General features: G+C 39.0%; 1 protein-coding gene across 1 annotated transcript; it reads left to right on the forward strand.

Annotated features, from left to right (window-relative positions):
- The first annotated feature begins 5,658 nt into the window (after positions 1 to 5,658).
- Positions 5,659 to 16,231, forward strand: LOC120560064 (probable ATP-dependent RNA helicase DDX5). Its single transcript, XM_039802173.1, has 13 exons — positions 5,659 to 5,855; positions 6,947 to 7,130; positions 7,230 to 7,326; positions 7,443 to 7,576; positions 9,272 to 9,337; positions 10,220 to 10,361; positions 10,934 to 11,094; positions 11,487 to 11,659; positions 12,322 to 12,432; positions 12,947 to 13,008; positions 13,105 to 13,180; positions 14,726 to 14,937; positions 15,405 to 16,231. The coding sequence occupies exons 1-13, from the start codon at positions 5,815 to 5,817 to the stop codon at positions 15,857 to 15,859; spliced, it is 1,914 nt and encodes a 637-aa protein (XP_039658107.1). The 5' UTR covers positions 5,659 to 5,814; the 3' UTR covers positions 15,860 to 16,231.
- Positions 16,232 to 16,429: the final 198 nt, after the last annotated feature.

Here is a 16,429-nt window from a genome sequence, read left to right on the forward strand (position 1 = left end):
TGTGAGAAAGATCTCATTTAATGTAAACTGTAGAACTACATATTTTTTTTTAAATCTAACAGAGGGCCCACTCATTGTTACCTGTCTCTTTTTTGGTTCATTTGCATGATTGCTTTTCCGTCAACAACAAATAGTCACTGACCATTATCTCTGGTTATGGACAACAAATCAAATGTCAAAGGTAACTGATGACCAGGTGAATTTAGAGGGAACAAGATGCCCAAATGGTTAACTACTTATGACTTCCAGTTTTTCTGCTCTTCCCCTTTTATATGGCATCATCGGTGTGGATCTCCAGCCTCTTTCAGAAAACAGACATATTATCAAGATTAAAAACAAACTTTGTAATACTACAAGCAATCGTTAAGTTATTAGCCATAACATGTCGGGGGACCTGTACGCTGAGCCTGGCATCATTAACAAGGTTTACTGTGAACCGGACGGCAAGGAGAGTATAGTGAACATCTATGTCAGTGCAGAAAGCCTGAGAGTGTATGACAACCCCTGGGTGGAGGGCATGTCACCAAATACACCAAGACCTGCAGAGCCTCAGCACCCAGGTACGGACACGACCAGCATTAGCAACAAGCAGGTGTGCAAACACAAAAGGGTTGACATAGATTTGGATTTTATTTCCTTTATTTTTTTAGTTTGAATTTCAATTCATGTTACACAGTTACTTTGTGTTACAGCAGTGTGATTTTGTTGAAGCTGAAGTGATGTTTACATTTAATTTTCTTGTATTTTATGTACCGTAATACAGAGCTAAACATAATAGATGGCAGTATCCTCAAAATTCTGAGCCTGATGTTGATTATTTATTTGTATCAGTCATCCGTGAAAACTTAGGTAAGAGGAATCATGTCAGAGCTGATTCAAGGTTTCTGGGTGTGGTGTGTCTTCTCCTGCTGGCTGGGATCATTTATCTCGGGGTCCAAAGTGAGTTTTAATTCTGTTTGGTGTTAGTAACAGGAACATTTTTTATACAACGTAATTTACATGATGTTGATTATATGATGATTGTAATAATATGATAACATAGGCTATGAGAATATTCAGTTGCTGTTTTGTTGTTCCCCTTGCCACAATAGTGAATAAAGACAAAAACAAATGGAGAACTGAGAGAAACCAGTTATTGGAAGATATAGCCAATCTCAAGAAAACAAGTGACCAGTTAACAGCCAATAACACTGAACTCATCAAAGAAAGAGATGGCTTTCTAAGGATGCTTTGTGGTAAGTACAAATATTACCACTTATATTTTATCATCTTTTTTCATTGGTGAGGTATTTGTTAGATGTGTGTTTATTGTATGTGCAAATGCACCAACCTCAAAAATCAGCACAGTTAATAAAATGTAGCCTATGCTGTGTCTTCACAACAATCTATATCATACAAGATCCTCCATTTTTTGGTCATATTTGGTGTAGTTGTTTAAAAAAAAAAAATTGTTTACATTTTCACATAAGACAGCACACTCTGAGGAGCTGAGATAATGTGGCAGCTTTGATTTTCAATGGCACATTGTGATATGTGGTGGCCCTCAGATGGAAAACACAACAACAGTTCAGATAACACATAAACAAAAGAGAATACACACATTTGAGAAAACTAAACATTGCAGACCACACAATAGCACAGCACAACTATTTGTATCATTCTTTATCCTGGAAGAATGGATGTCTATGATGTCACTAGTCAAGGTAGAAAATAGGAAGTAGGCCGAGGTGTGTGCCCTTTATAGGTGGTCACACTGCTAATGTGTAGTTCCACCATTCATTTATTATAATGGACTGCACTTCCCTCTGTGGTTTAGAAATAAAGGGAAAATGAGACAATGAACCCAGGAAAAAAAGTCAAAGCTTTGTTTACATGGATATCTCAGAGCAGAAATGAAACGCATGTTGTTTCCCAGCTGTTTCTGTCCAAATTAAAGTGCAGACGTGGTCTTTCCACTACTGCTGCACCTGATATGTATAGCAGTGCTGGTGAAGTAGTTGGCAATTACAGTATGTTGGAATGCTGCTTACCAAGGTAAAGTTGATGAAATGAGGAGAAATGCTTAACAACACATGTCAATAGTTATTCAGCTATAGTTTATATGCTTAGTTACAAGTGACTACCATGATGTGTCACTAATGACAACAACACTGTGCGAGGGGCCATCCACTATCTTGATTCAAACCGCATATGTCACGACACGACCCGCATGCTGCAGAGGAGGGTCTGGCTGGGAGAAAAAAGTGCTCTGGTTTATTTGCTTTCTTTAAACCAATCTTTGCGGTGGTTTCTTTGCCGGAGCGGAGCCACGGTGCCGCTGCAAAAGTCTCGGGAAGGAACTTGTTTTGGTGGAACATATGTATGTTCAAAGGTTGTTTTAGGCGTGAAACAGAAAACTCAGATTCAACAAATAATCCCGGAAGTGGAACCTTGTGGATATAGTCTAACATGACGCAAGCCTTCTGTGATCGTGAATCACCCCCAGCCCTCCTCCACACAGTTGCTAGTAGCACATCATTTAGGTTGAGTAAATGTAATAGCAATAATTCCTACGCCTAATACGTTACAAAACCCACTAGTAAACTGTTCAAGAGCACCTTTTCTTTTCTTTATTCAGCGCACTGCAAGTAGCCAAAGCAACATCAACGGTTATCCGTGTTTGTCTTTGCAGTCGGTCACTTTCTTTTTTGGATTTTAGACCTTCTGCTGAATGTGTAGGTCTTTTTTCAGCAGTACAAACACTGACTGTAACATTTCGTGGGCGCTTCTTTGGGTTTTCAGTAGAGATGGCCCGATAAATTTTTTTGCTTCCCGATACCGATTCTGATACCTGAACTTGCGTATCAGCCGATACCGAGTACCGATCCGATACCAGTGTGTCATATATTTTATTATGTTTTAACAATTGTATACTACTATCCCTGTATGGATGTGATATTATTTCTATCTTTGTTGTCAGTCTGGCTCAGGTTAAACTCTTTGTGAAACATGAACAAACACAAACAATGGATGCCGTAGAACTTTCTTTTATTATGAGGTTTGACAGTCAGTTATAACAGAAAAAGAACATAAATAAACTACTTTAACGTAGATTTTCTTTAGGGCTTTATTACGTGGTATAGGATCGGTGCATAAACTCCAGTACTTCCTGATACCGATACCAGAGTTTTAGGCAGTATCGGAGCCGATACCGATATGGTATCGGACCATCTCTAGTTTTCAGCCATGCCTTCACCTGTTGCAGCAGTCCTCTTCGTCTCCAAAGCTAAACGTTGCTGTTTTCCTTTCTCAGCGGTAACGTAAAACACATCACTCGAGCTGCTGCGCATGAAAGTCGCCAGACTCCACCATGTTGTAAACATAGTCATACTGAGAAATACAGAGAGAGTTTTGTGGAGCTGATAGGCTTAAATAGCTGTCAACTAATTTGGCAATGGCTTGAATGTAACAGATGTTCATTAATATTAAATAGTCACTATAGCTTTAAGGTAAAAATTTAGCAAGTCAGTTTGGCTCTAAGCGTTTACTCTCTTATTTCTGTATTTACTTTAATTAATAGAGTAATTACTGCTTTGTATTTGGGCTGATCCAAATGTCTCTCCCTTGAAGCGAAAGACAGCAGCTTAAGAAGCCAGAAGAACCTAGATTGTCCGATTGTCCCTGATAAAAGAAAGGAACTGTGAATGGGTGGATGGGACACTGCTGACCACAGAGAAGTATGTGTTGAAATCGTAAGATATTTTATAGTGAGTATATAATGATTTCTTTTTCTGGGTTGTATCATATAAACAATTCTTAAACTGTAGCTTAACTTACTGTAAATTATGCTAAAGGCTGTGAAAGTAACCATTAATAACATTTTCATTCCTCTGTCACTGTAAATATATTGCCTGTTCTAATTGCCTGTATTAGGCTTTCCTATCACAGGAGGTAATGTTTTACTGTATGTGTTGCAGATTTTCTATCAAATTCTGCATCTGCATCTGCTATTTGCAGAATAAAGAAGCACTAGATCAATGGCCAGACTCCTTTGTAAAATAAATGGATTTTCAAACATGATTATAATCCCCTCATATATGGCCCCTTTTTTTAAGAAAAGAGCATGTATATTTGATATATATAAAAATAATAATAATATTGTTGTCATTTTAATTGTGTAAAATGAAATCAGTTTTTTCTGTCTTTGCAAGTACCAGCAAACATCTTATATTAACCAAATGAAGACTGTGTTGAAAAGCAACAGGATGAAGATCCAAAGGAATTTGTTCAAACAACTAGTTTCCTCATTCTATGTTCTAATTCATTTTGTTACATTAGTGCATTTCTCAAATAAATGTTCACAGAATATTGTTGGTTACTGATCGTCTGACTTTGTTGTAGTGATTTTGCTTTGTTCCTTCATTTCAGCAATTAAGTTTTTGAGTATACAGAGAAACCCATATCTTCTACAAAATATGTTTATTACTACCCATTTGCTTTGTCAAACATCATTGCTGCCTGGGTTACGTTCACTTGCAAAAAAAAAATGTCTGATCCAGGATGTCTGGCACCGTTATAATGCACAGAAATCATGTACAGAGCTTTGATACCACGGACTATCACTGGGGTTTGCCTCTTGCATCCCACATGTTGATACGTTTAGACTATTTTGGAGATACTGTATGTTCAGCATGAATATCACATTCAAAACGTCACATTATGGATACTTTTTTGAATTATGAATGATACATACCAGTATTTTTAGGCTCAACCCTGTTTTTACTCTCAAGTGCCATTGAATCATTATCTTGATCTATATTGATATGATGGTATTGAGAGTCAAACAAGTAAAAGGTTCATCCCACTCAGCAACCCAACCCAGATGGCAATGCAACATGTGCCACATGTGCCAATGCCACATGTGTGTTCAGAAAGACTTGGTGTGGTGGCAAAATGTGACAGAGACAGGTAAAAAGGTTAAAAAAAATATTTAATGGTAACTATTCTATTTCAATGTTGATCCGAGTATGTAGCTGTTGTAGCCCTGGGTTTTTAAAGTATATTTTGAAAATTTGTGAAAAGGCTCTGGCAGAATATGTAACCACAGCAAAAATAAATCAGCTTTCAGCCGTTGCTTCTTCCCCTGTGATTAAAAAATAATAATAATAATATTTGAAATATGTATCAGTATTAATCCTACAAAGTTAAAGACTCATGGCCACTGAGCTATGATCAGTTTTCAGTCTCATCCATATTGATTAGCCCAGTAATAGTTCCTTGGCCCTGGCCTAATTTTACACTTATCTCACTGAAAAAAATAATCACTAGAATAGTGATGAGTTAAGATTTAGCATGTTTTTGTGAAGGCAAATTTTATATAATAATAATAACAACAACAACAACGTAATGACTTCATTCAGGACTTCTCTATCACATTTTTTTTTCAGGATTTATTACATATTTCCATTTTTTATTGCCCTGTTAATATTATGTGGCATCTATTACACTGTCAAATTTAAATATCAAATACGTGTTTAATTTAGACATAGATAAGGGGGTTTAACTGGTTTTCAAGACAGCTTCCTCCACGACTGTGTGCGGAAACAAAATAGTACCACTGGTGTCCCACTGCACTGCACTGTACGACGCGTATTGATATAATGTTATCCGCCCCGTCTGACATCACTTCCGTCTCTCCAGACAGACTTTTGTCTGCCGGCATTTTCTTTTTGTTTTACCTGTGCCAAATTTAGCTCTTGGAGTAATCTTCTGTTTTGTTCACCGGGTAAAGGGATTTAAAATAAGTCCGCTTCTAACACAGTAGTCTACTACATAATGCCTGGATTTTCAGACAGGGATCGTGGCAGAGATAGAGGGTAAGTTAACTGTCAGCTCAGGGATTCTTAACGTCAACAGTCAGCCAAGATGAACTGCTTAGCTAGCTAGCATACGGTTGCTAGCGGCACTGTTGTCATGTCTGTATTCTCAAAACAAGACACCTGTCTTGTAGTTTATGTCGCCACTAGTTATTTATTTATACATTTTTTAGCTATATTCGTGTCTAAAACTAAAGCGTCCCTGCATTGACGTAACGTTATCTGTTAACGTGTCCCTGCCTGTCAGAGGTAACGTTAAAGTTAAAATGGCAGCGAACGATATCTCTGTGTCGGCCATAGGCTGAGCAGTTTGCACGGCTAGTTGCTATCATGTGACGCAGTGGCGTCTCTTCTTTCGGATGCACATCCGAGACGAAGATCTGTGTCGCAGAGGACAAATTTATTGTTTTCCATTAAGTGTCACCTAGCTAGAACGTTTGTTTGCAACGCAGGTAAAGCTGAGCCTCAAAATGGGCCCATGTTTAAGTCAATCTCAATTCAGTAATCTGACAGTTTAATGTTACCGGTGAGTATTTTATGAGTACGGCAATATTAATGTGCTCTACATTTTAAATTTGCCACTGTAAGCTGTTTGTCAACATTAACATTTTGTAGCAATCTATTAAGCAACTATTGTTATGGAAAAACGCCAGAGATACTCAGTGTTTCTAAAGCAAATAATATTCAGTACCAAAGTTTGCCTCTGGGGAGTATACACTATTTCTCTGTTTGGACAATTGTGTCTGAGTCCTGCACAAATGTTGATTTAAACTGTCTTTTAGACGTTTTTTACTAATTTAAAGCCGCTGCCCTTTTGGGTAATTTTTTATGTGGTGCCAGAAAACAGGGAAGAGAGGAATAAGTGTGTATGTGGTTCACAAGACTGTGTTAAAGGGAGACTCCGGTGGTGTAGTATTGCATGTCCATAAACTGGAGGGACTGACTAGACAGTTATAAATTTACTGTAAATAAAAAGTCAAAATCAATGTACTAGTTTATTGACTTTTATGTGAGCAATTTTTGGAGTGCCACTTTAATAAGTGCCAGGTGTGGCCCTGCTTTATGTTATGTGTCCCGCTATTTTACACAAGGTATGGTGGAGGACCCCCTCGTTTTGGTGGTGGTGGTGGAGGAGGCAATAGGGGCGGACCTCCTCCAGGAAAGTTTGGCAACCCTGGTGAGAGGCTGCGAAAGAAGCACTGGAACCTCGACGAGCTTCCAAAGTTTCAAAAGAATTTCTACCAGGAACATACAGATGCCACTCGCAGACCACCTGTAAGACCTGTTTCTCTTTTCTAAGTTTTAGTTCATGTGGGCTTGTGAGTATGTGTATTGACAGTGGTCATTTTAAAAATGTTCTCCCATCAATTCCAGCAAGAGGTTGAACAGTACCGAAGAAGCAAAGAAGTTACAGTCAAAGGCCGGGATTGCCCCAAACCAATTATAAAATTCCATGAAGCTGCATTTCCAAGTGAGTAGGAAATAATGCTCCACCACACAATCTTGAATAGTTCTTTACCTATTAATGTGCTCTTGTCAGAAGGTTTGACATTCAACATTATTAACTTGAATATCTTACTTCTTCAGGCTACGTCATGGAAGTTATTGTCAAACAGAACTGGACTGATCCAACTCCGATTCAGTCTCAGGGGTGGCCAGTTGCCCTGAGTGGCAAAGACATGGTTGGCATCGCTCAAACTGGGTCTGGAAAAACCCTTGCAGTAAGTAAAATATTTTCACTTATGAAGTAGCCATATGAAATAAAATTGTTGTCACCCCTGGGTCATTAAGACGTAACACTTTTGCCAAATACTTAGACTTAGATTGTGGAATAGGTTTATTACGGTGTTGCCAAGAGTGATTGGCCCAAGGTTAAACAGAATGATGTGAATTCAGACATGAAAATCACTCACCTTTCGGCGAAATTCGCCATTTTGAAACCAAAATAGGTGACCTACGTGAATCGTGTAGATTCAATGAGAAAATGTTTGGGAGGGGCGGGGGGTTAAGTACTCTGGCCTGGTGCCCAATTTCTGGTGTATGACTATTTTAGAAAAATAAATACATTAAAAAGTCCACATGGGATTTGTTTTGATGCGCTGGATTTAACCATACTGCCTATGGATTTAACCAATCATCGTACTTCCACCAACCAATGAAACGAGTTCCACCAACCAATGAAACGAGTTCTAGCCAATCAGATGCAAAGTAGGGCGGGTCTTTGCCGAAATGTCAGAGTGCGGTGCCGGTGTGGTCTCCGTCGTAACGCAGCTAAAAAAAATGGAGCATGTAGATACAGGCAGCTTTACTTGAGAAAGTAGTTAAAACAAATGCCGCTGGGCATGAATGGAGAACAAGAGGAAAAGGGTGGAGACGGGAAGTCGTTCAGCACTTGGTGCCTCAAACTGAGGGAGCCGGGTGCTTCTGCAGCGCATGTTGAAGGAAGACACTGGACAGCAGCAGCGGTAAGACAGGGCTTGCTAGTCATTAGATGCTAGTCACAAAGCTTCGGTCCGTGCACTCTGTCATACGAGTATGTTACCGGCAACGACCACTACCGCTGCGACTGCGCCTTTACTGACCGACCGCGATACCAACAATACGTGTGTGCACGTTCATAGCGGAACATGATTTGTAAAAGCTATCTGAAGCCCAAACTGCCTTGACAAAGCTGTCTGTTTGGAATCAGCATGGCAGGTATTTAAACATAACGGCCTTGTCCCAGAGTCTAGACTTCTAGCTATATGAAAAGATAAACAATGCGACGTTTTTAATAAATGTAAATAAAGCAGCTAATATCAGCATGGACAAAATCTGGAATGTACTAATTTGCTTTTTTGATGATGACCTGGCCAAAGTAGTAAATTTGTTTTCACAATGATTCATTGTAGGATTATGATATTATTGCAATATGTAAATCCACATTGACTCTTTATTTAACATATGGTTGGAAGAAGTAAAAATTGATCCAAAACTTTTTAGTTTTTAAAAATTATGACTTTTATTATTGTGTAATGTCAGAAGGACTTTAACTGTTTTGCCAGTCAAATTAACTTTAATGAGTGCATATTGAAATATTACACTGTTGGTTGGCAAAAAAAATGCATCTCAAAATGCATCAGATTGATGCTTTAAAATGTGGAATATTTAAAATTCTATTTTTTTTTGCCCCGGACCCCCCTAGAGGGGTAATATCCTTCTCACCTTTTTCACCCCTGACCTGTTTTCATGCCTGGTGAATACAGGATACACATTTAAGATAAGATGTTGCAACTTGAAACAATGTTAACACTTGTCGGCTGATGGTAGAAATATACCCTGCTGTGTTGGTGGTGCGCATTGGAAAACTGATGCATGTGCACTATGAGTTAGGATTTATATTTAGAGCTCAGACCTTTTTATTTTTCTTTCTTTAGTACCTTCTTCCTGCAATTGTGCACATCCAACATCAGCCATTCTTGGAGCATGGAGATGGACCTATTGTAAGTACACTTGAAAAAATATTGGTCTAGTGTATGTGATCTGGCCAGTTGTCTCTATTAGCACAGCATAATATTGACGGAGTCCAATTTTTACCAGTTGCAACAGCGGTATTGTTTTTCAACTTTAGTGTAGGCTGAGGTTAAAGATGGGTGTGCTCCAGGCATTGGTGGTGTGATCCCATTGCAAGATGGTCTCTAGTTTTTGTTTTGTTTTTACAATTCTTGAAGAACAGGAAATTTCTTTTAAGCTATCACAATATTGTAACTAAAGGCCCAGATGATGCCCAGTCTTCATACCATATTGATCATTGTATCGCTCTGTATATCACTAAATAGCCACTTTTTTCTGATATTCAGTATGTGGTGCCAAACTAATAATACAGAGATAATAAAGAATATTTTTTCCTCTTTGGTGAAAAAGTTGTCCAAGCAGTACCTTGATATAATGGTACCAGCAGAGTTATCCCATTTTGAGAGGGGAAATAAATTGATTATGATTACAGCTTGGCATGCTATACTGAGCCAGTTCAAATGGTGCAGTTGTTGTCCTGGTCTGCAGGGTGTAGCATGAGCCAAGCCAAGCCATCCATTTTTGGAGCCAATCTGAATAACGGGGATACACAAATAAAAAAAAAAATATACAGAGCCTGGGATCGAACCGCCAATCTTGTGGTTGGGGTGCAACCACTCTACCTCAAAGCCACAAGCCACCAATTTATGTTTCTATCATTTTTATTATTATTGTCCTACATAAACGGATAAACACAAGAGTAGTTGTAATAGTCCAATATATATGAGTCGTTCATATTTTATCAATTTATTTGATGTGAAGGATGCAATACACAAATAATTATTTTGAAAAATGTATCCATCTTTCTTTAGTGCTTGGTGCTGGCGCCAACCCGTGAGCTGGCTCAGCAGGTGCAACAAGTAGCTGCTGAATACGGCCGGGCCTCCCGTCTCAAGAGCACCTGCATCTACGGTGGTGCGCCCAAAGGACCCCAAATCAGGGACCTTGAGAGGGGTATGCTTACTTTGTTATTCTCGCTATGTAAATTTTACTCAGTTCTAGGGCTGTGCAATTAATCAAAATTTAATCGTGATTATGATTTCTGCTCTCAATGATCACAAAAACAGAATAATCGAGAAAAACAATTATTTAGCTCATTACGTTTTGCAAGTAAACTCTTATCTTCTCTTGTGTTCTGAATGAAAAAATTAAGTTTAAATAGGAAAAGTATTAAGGCAATTTTTTTTTTTTTTTTTTTTTTTTTTTTTTTTTTTTTTTTTTTTTTTTTTTTTTTTTTTTTATTTTTAAAAACTTTTTTAACAAAAAAAAAAAAAAATTATTAATATTTTTTTTTTTTATTAATAAAAAAAAAAAAAAAGTTTTATTTTATTTTTCCAAAAAAAACCACCCCTACTCAGTTCATTCGACTCTGTTCCATTAGGTATTTATTTTATGATTTAAGATTTGATTGATTTTAAATTTAAATATATAATATCTTTTAGGGGATGCTTTGGGGGAAAACAACAGAGTGAAAAATGTAATTTCCCCTTGCAGGATCAATAAAAGTATATCTTAATCTATTTTAGGTGTTGAGATTTGCATCGCTACCCCAGGCCGTCTCATTGACTTCCTGGAGTGTGGTAAAACTAATTTGCGTCGTTGCACCTATCTGGTGCTGGATGAAGCAGACCGCATGCTGGACATGGGATTTGAACCTCAGATCCGCAAGATAGTGGAACAAATTCGGGTAAGTTATGTTTGTTTTTCTTTCATTTTGCAGGCTGTAGGCATTATAATTGAGGCAATTTCAGAGCAAAGTAAATTGTTGCACCAACAACATGACTACTACCCAGCTGCTTTGTTTATGAGAAATATTTTGCCCAACACCCACATGAAATAAAGACTTAGCTGGCAAGATGCTACAGGGAGAAGAATAAAATACATAAATACTTATCCACACAACTTGATCAAACAACCTGTGCTTAATACAAATACTTCAGAACTCACCCAGATTACGGTAACTATTACTGATACTAGATGTTACACTGGTTCATCCTTAAATAAACAGTTTAATGTGAGGGTTACATTTACTGGGAAGCTGCAAAATAGTGTTAAAGTCCTCCTTTTTTTCCTTACCAGCCAGACCGACAGACCCTGATGTGGAGTGCCACCTGGCCTAAGGAAGTTCGCCAGCTGGCTGAAGACTTCCTGAAGGACTACATCCAGATCAACATTGGCGCGCTGCAGCTCAGTGCCAACCACAACATCCTGCAGATAGTTGATGTTTGCAATGACATGGAGAAGGAGGACAAGTGAGTAGATGAATCATACATCTTTATTAGCTTCAGTTAGTCAACTATTGTGATTGGGGAACTTTGTATTAGTCCTTGGTCATAAATGTTCCAGTTATCCTGTTCTCTCAAAACCTTGTTTAAATAGGAAATGTCTAGTCTTTTACCAACTCCTACATTAGGCCAATGAGGTGGGACCAGGGAAGAACTTGCTTTGACGCGTGTTCTGGGTGCCAATAATCAATGTCCACAATATGTCTGCATTTCAATGTCCATTTCATTTCTGGTTTAGTTCCATTAATTTTCTTCTGCACACAAATCAAACCAAATGACACACTAACCTGACACGACACGGTAACAAGCTGTATGCTTTCCCCCTAGCCACACACCTGTGTATCCCTGGCTGTATTACTTATATGCCTTCCCAAAGGCAATGCTCCACCTAGTGCTCAAACATAAATCTGCAGATTAATAAGCATCATCAACGTGGTATATTAACAAAACAAAACAAAGCAAAGCAACTAGTTGCCTTTTGGAGCCATTGTTAATGGCTCCAACAGGCAACTAGTTAAAAAACAAATTGTTTCTTTAATCTTAAATAAGTCTGACTGTACTTGCATCAGTAGAAACCTAATGTATGCTGTAGCGACCGACTACATTTAACTTTTTTGTCTCTTTGTCAGACTGATCCGTTTGCTAGAGGAGATAATGAGTGAAAAGGAGAACAAAACCATTATTTTTGTGGAGACCAAAAGGCGTTGTGATGAGCTCACCAGGAGGATGAGAAGAGATGGGTAAGGATCTCCTCTTCCCTCCCCTCCAAAGAATGTCTTTTCCTTATTTTAATTATTCTGTTCATCTAGGAAGTTAATATTTAGGCTATGCCAAATGATAAGTTTTCTTTCTTATTGCTTCTACCTGTTGCAATTAGGGCTGTGTATCTTTCAAAAATGTTCAATACCGGTACCAATACCATGACACATTACGGCCAAATCTTTTTATTATCAAGCTCCTACTATGTGAGCCGTCTCTGTGCGTAACGTTGAGTTTTTTCCTATGTGTCTCTACAATGTGTAACGTTAGACAGCCAATCCCCAGCATTATTAGATCTTGGTAAAAGCATGTTGCATGCTTATTGGCTCACTGACGCTGATGAGATTTCCTCATTATTATGTATTAGGTATTGAATGATGAGGCATTTTTCGATACTTGATACTAAGGAGGCAATTCGGTCGGTGCCTAAAAAGTATCAACTCTGTACCCAGCCCTAGTTGCAATAGTTTTAAATGTTTAATCTGTCTGTCACAGGTGGCCAGCAATGGGAATTCATGGAGACAAGAGCCAGCAGGAGAGGGACTGGGTCCTTAATGGTGAGATCTAATAAATGACATTGCATGCTATATATTTCACAATCTTTCTCACAGGCTGCTCTGTAATTGAATTAAATACTGTCCCTCTCCCTTCAGAGTTCAGATATGGCAAAGCTCCAATCCTCATCGCTACAGATGTGGCCTCCCGTGGCTTGGGTCAGTATGCCAATGAGTAGCACCACTTTCTTATCAGTGTTACACTTACTTTAAAGAAAGTGGTTTTGCTTTCTTTAACTTTTCTATGCATTTTCTGAGTTTTTCTCACCTTAAGGTGGAGTCTTTGTGGCAGGCGCTAGGCATGACAGTCCCAGGCCTCGAGAGGGAGAAGGATGACATATTGGAAGTGCTCAACTGGCTTGCCACCCAGTGGGCCTAGAGAGGTGAAAGCTCTTGTGTGCCAGTGATCTTCAAAAGGCTGTGTGGCTAAGCCTTTGTCTCTGATATGTACACGCACACCTGTTCTCTGTCCATGGATTTCACCTGACAAATGCCATCCAGCTGTTTCCAACTCAAACGTAAAAAAAAACAACAACAAAAAAAAAAAAAAGATATGCTTGATGTTGTGACTTTTGCCTTGCATGCTGTTGTGTTAGAGAGCGCTGTATTGCAAGTCACTTGTTTGAGATTTGGAAAAATTGTTACCTTTCGGAGCTTGTATCACATAGCATGGGTGCTTGTGAGCCTCTTTTAAGCTTTCAGTCGTTTTCTTTTCCCGTCAAAGTGCTGGATTTCTTGAAATGGAGAGAGCAGTTTGAAATCTTTTATTTGTCTCTGAAAATTGATGAGACCTGGCACATGTGTTTAGGGGGTAGTGGTAACATCTAGTGAGAGGAGAAAGTGAGTGAGACAGCTCAAACCAAAGTTCCTCCCTCGCCTGTGTTTTATAGTCATGTCGAGACCTGCCAACGAGAGACATTTTCTCAAGTGAACACTGGCTTCTTGGAAGATCTTGCCTTGATGAGACTGATGAAGGGGGTGGGGGAATTGTTCCGTGCTCGGTGAGGGGTCCCACAGGGTTCAACGCTTGGGCCTTTTTCATTTTTTTTAAGGGGCCCCTGTTCAAATTAGTACTTGGTCTATTTTGTCTTGGCAAGACATGCAGTGCGGCCTTTAATATCAAGCTTCTTTTGCGAGTGTACTGGGAAAAACGGACCTGCAAAAATGTACCCCTGAATGGTCCTATATTGGCACATGAAGAGGCCCCAGTGCATATCGTGGCCCAACTGCGTAGAAGCTCCTGGATGTCACTTGACAATTTGTGGGGGATTTCGCTGCATTGGGAAAGGACTAGTGAATGCATACTCCTTTATGGTAAGACTTAAATCTATTTTTTTTTTTTTCTCCCTTGGTTAACAAAAGGGAGAGTGAATGTCCTTTGGATCTTTTTGATTATGGTAAGCAATTGGAGTGTGCATCGTTTCTCTCTTCCCACAGTAGTATTCCCATGGAGTAGATGTATACACAGTAATATGTTGTTTTAACACATTTTTCTCCAGAGCCTAGTGACCATTTTCTTCCCCCAGCCTCCACAGCTGCTAACTTTTCCCTTTGATCTGGCTGTTGTGGTGTGCAAAATCCTGTATGGGGGCCTTTTTGTTTTGTTTTGCCCCCCCCCCCTTTTTTTTTTTTGGAGGATTTTTTTTTTTTTTTTCTTATTTTTACAGATGGTTTTCCCCCTTTTTTTTTCCCCCCCTCCCCCCCTTTTCCAAATTTTAAGTGTGAAATTTGTCATCAATTATGACTACCCTAACTCCTCTGAGGATTATATCCACCGAATTGGACGCACAGCCCGAAGTCAAAAAACGGGCACAGCCTACACCTTCTTCACCCCCAACAACATGAAACAGGCCAGTGACCTGATCTCTGTGCTCCGCGAGGCCAACCAGGCCATTAACCCCAAGCTGATCCAGATGGCAGAGGACAGAGGAGGTAAAATACTTTATGTGTACATTAATGGTTTTCAAGGAAGATGAAGTATATCTTTTAGTAGATATGACAATTTATTCTTTAGCTTGACTTTATGAACAAAGAAAAGTCAAGCCCCCTGTTGATTTTATTTGTCTGTTAATGTCACTAATTCATATTGCGTGCCTCTTTATGAGAAATGTATTATTATTATTATATAATAATGTCAATGTCTCAAAAGCCCTTTTGTAGATATGAACCTTGTTACGTAAATATGCACATAGATAAACTGTGAAGAAACTAGCACAGTCACAATAATAATCAAACCTGCACTCCAACCAAATTCTGACATATTCCATGTATGAAAAGGGCTTAATTTATCTTATCAATGTCTCTTAGTATCACTGCCATGTTGTTGTAGGTTCAGTGTATTCATATTCTGAACCCACTCTACTTTCCTTTTGTTCCTCTCCTGTCTTCATTTTATACAGGTCGTGGAAGGGGGGGAAGAGGTGGCTACAAGGATGACCGTCGGGATAGGTATTCTGGGGGTGGGAGAAGCAACTTTGGCGGTAGTAGCTACAGGGACAGGGACAGTGATAGAGGGTTTAGCAATGGGCCAAAGAGTGCCTTTGGTGGTAATAAGGCCCAAAATGGTGGCAGCTACGGAGGTAACGGTGGTAACTCTAGTGTTAGCTATGGCAACAACAATTATAGCAACAGCAATGGACAGGGTAATTTTGGTACTCCAGGAAACCAGGTGGGTGCCTTTGGTAACCAAAGCTTCCAGGGCCCCCCTCAGTTTGGGGGCATGCAGAGGGTCGCTCAGAATGGCATGAACCACCCACCATTCCCATTCAACTCTCAGCCACCACCACAGGCCCAACAGCCACCACCCCCACCACCAATGGTGCCCTATCCCATGCCACCACCCTTCCCACAATAGATATGATATAAGCACAATATATGGAACCAATGTGATTTTGGTTTAGTTTTGCAATCTTACAGTATGATTATTATTATTATTATTATTATTGTTATAATTATCCTTTGTACTGTTTAACTTTGTTTTGCTTACAGCAGGGTTGAAATTATTCAGTCAACCCAGAGCATTAAATGGAGTCATAGACACGTCTCCTATAGTGCAATTATGATTGCCGCACTTTTCCTTGACTGTTTTTTGTTACATTCCTCAGTAATTTATTTTTACTAGGTAATGCAGTGTTTTCGGTTTGTGGTATGTTTTAAAGTGATGTTATGAAGATCATATAAAAAGGGTGCGTGTGACCCCTTTTTAAATAAAAATAAGAAAATGGGACCTGTGTGTTATTTTGACTGTGTGTGAAGTTGGGAAGGTTGGGTTGGAAGAATGATTATACAACACACACATTGGGCATTATGAATGTGTCTCATCCCTGGATGTTCCTGCGTTTTTTTGAAATCACTACCTTATTCAACCTAACTAAACTTTCTAGTGCATGTTAAGTTATCACTTTAGTTCAGGGCTGCAGTTACC

The sequence above is a fragment of the Perca fluviatilis genome, chromosome 1, assembly GCF_010015445.1.
Source record: "Perca fluviatilis chromosome 1, GENO_Pfluv_1.0, whole genome shotgun sequence".
Classification (NCBI taxonomy): Eukaryota; Metazoa; Chordata; class Actinopteri; order Perciformes; family Percidae; genus Perca; species Perca fluviatilis.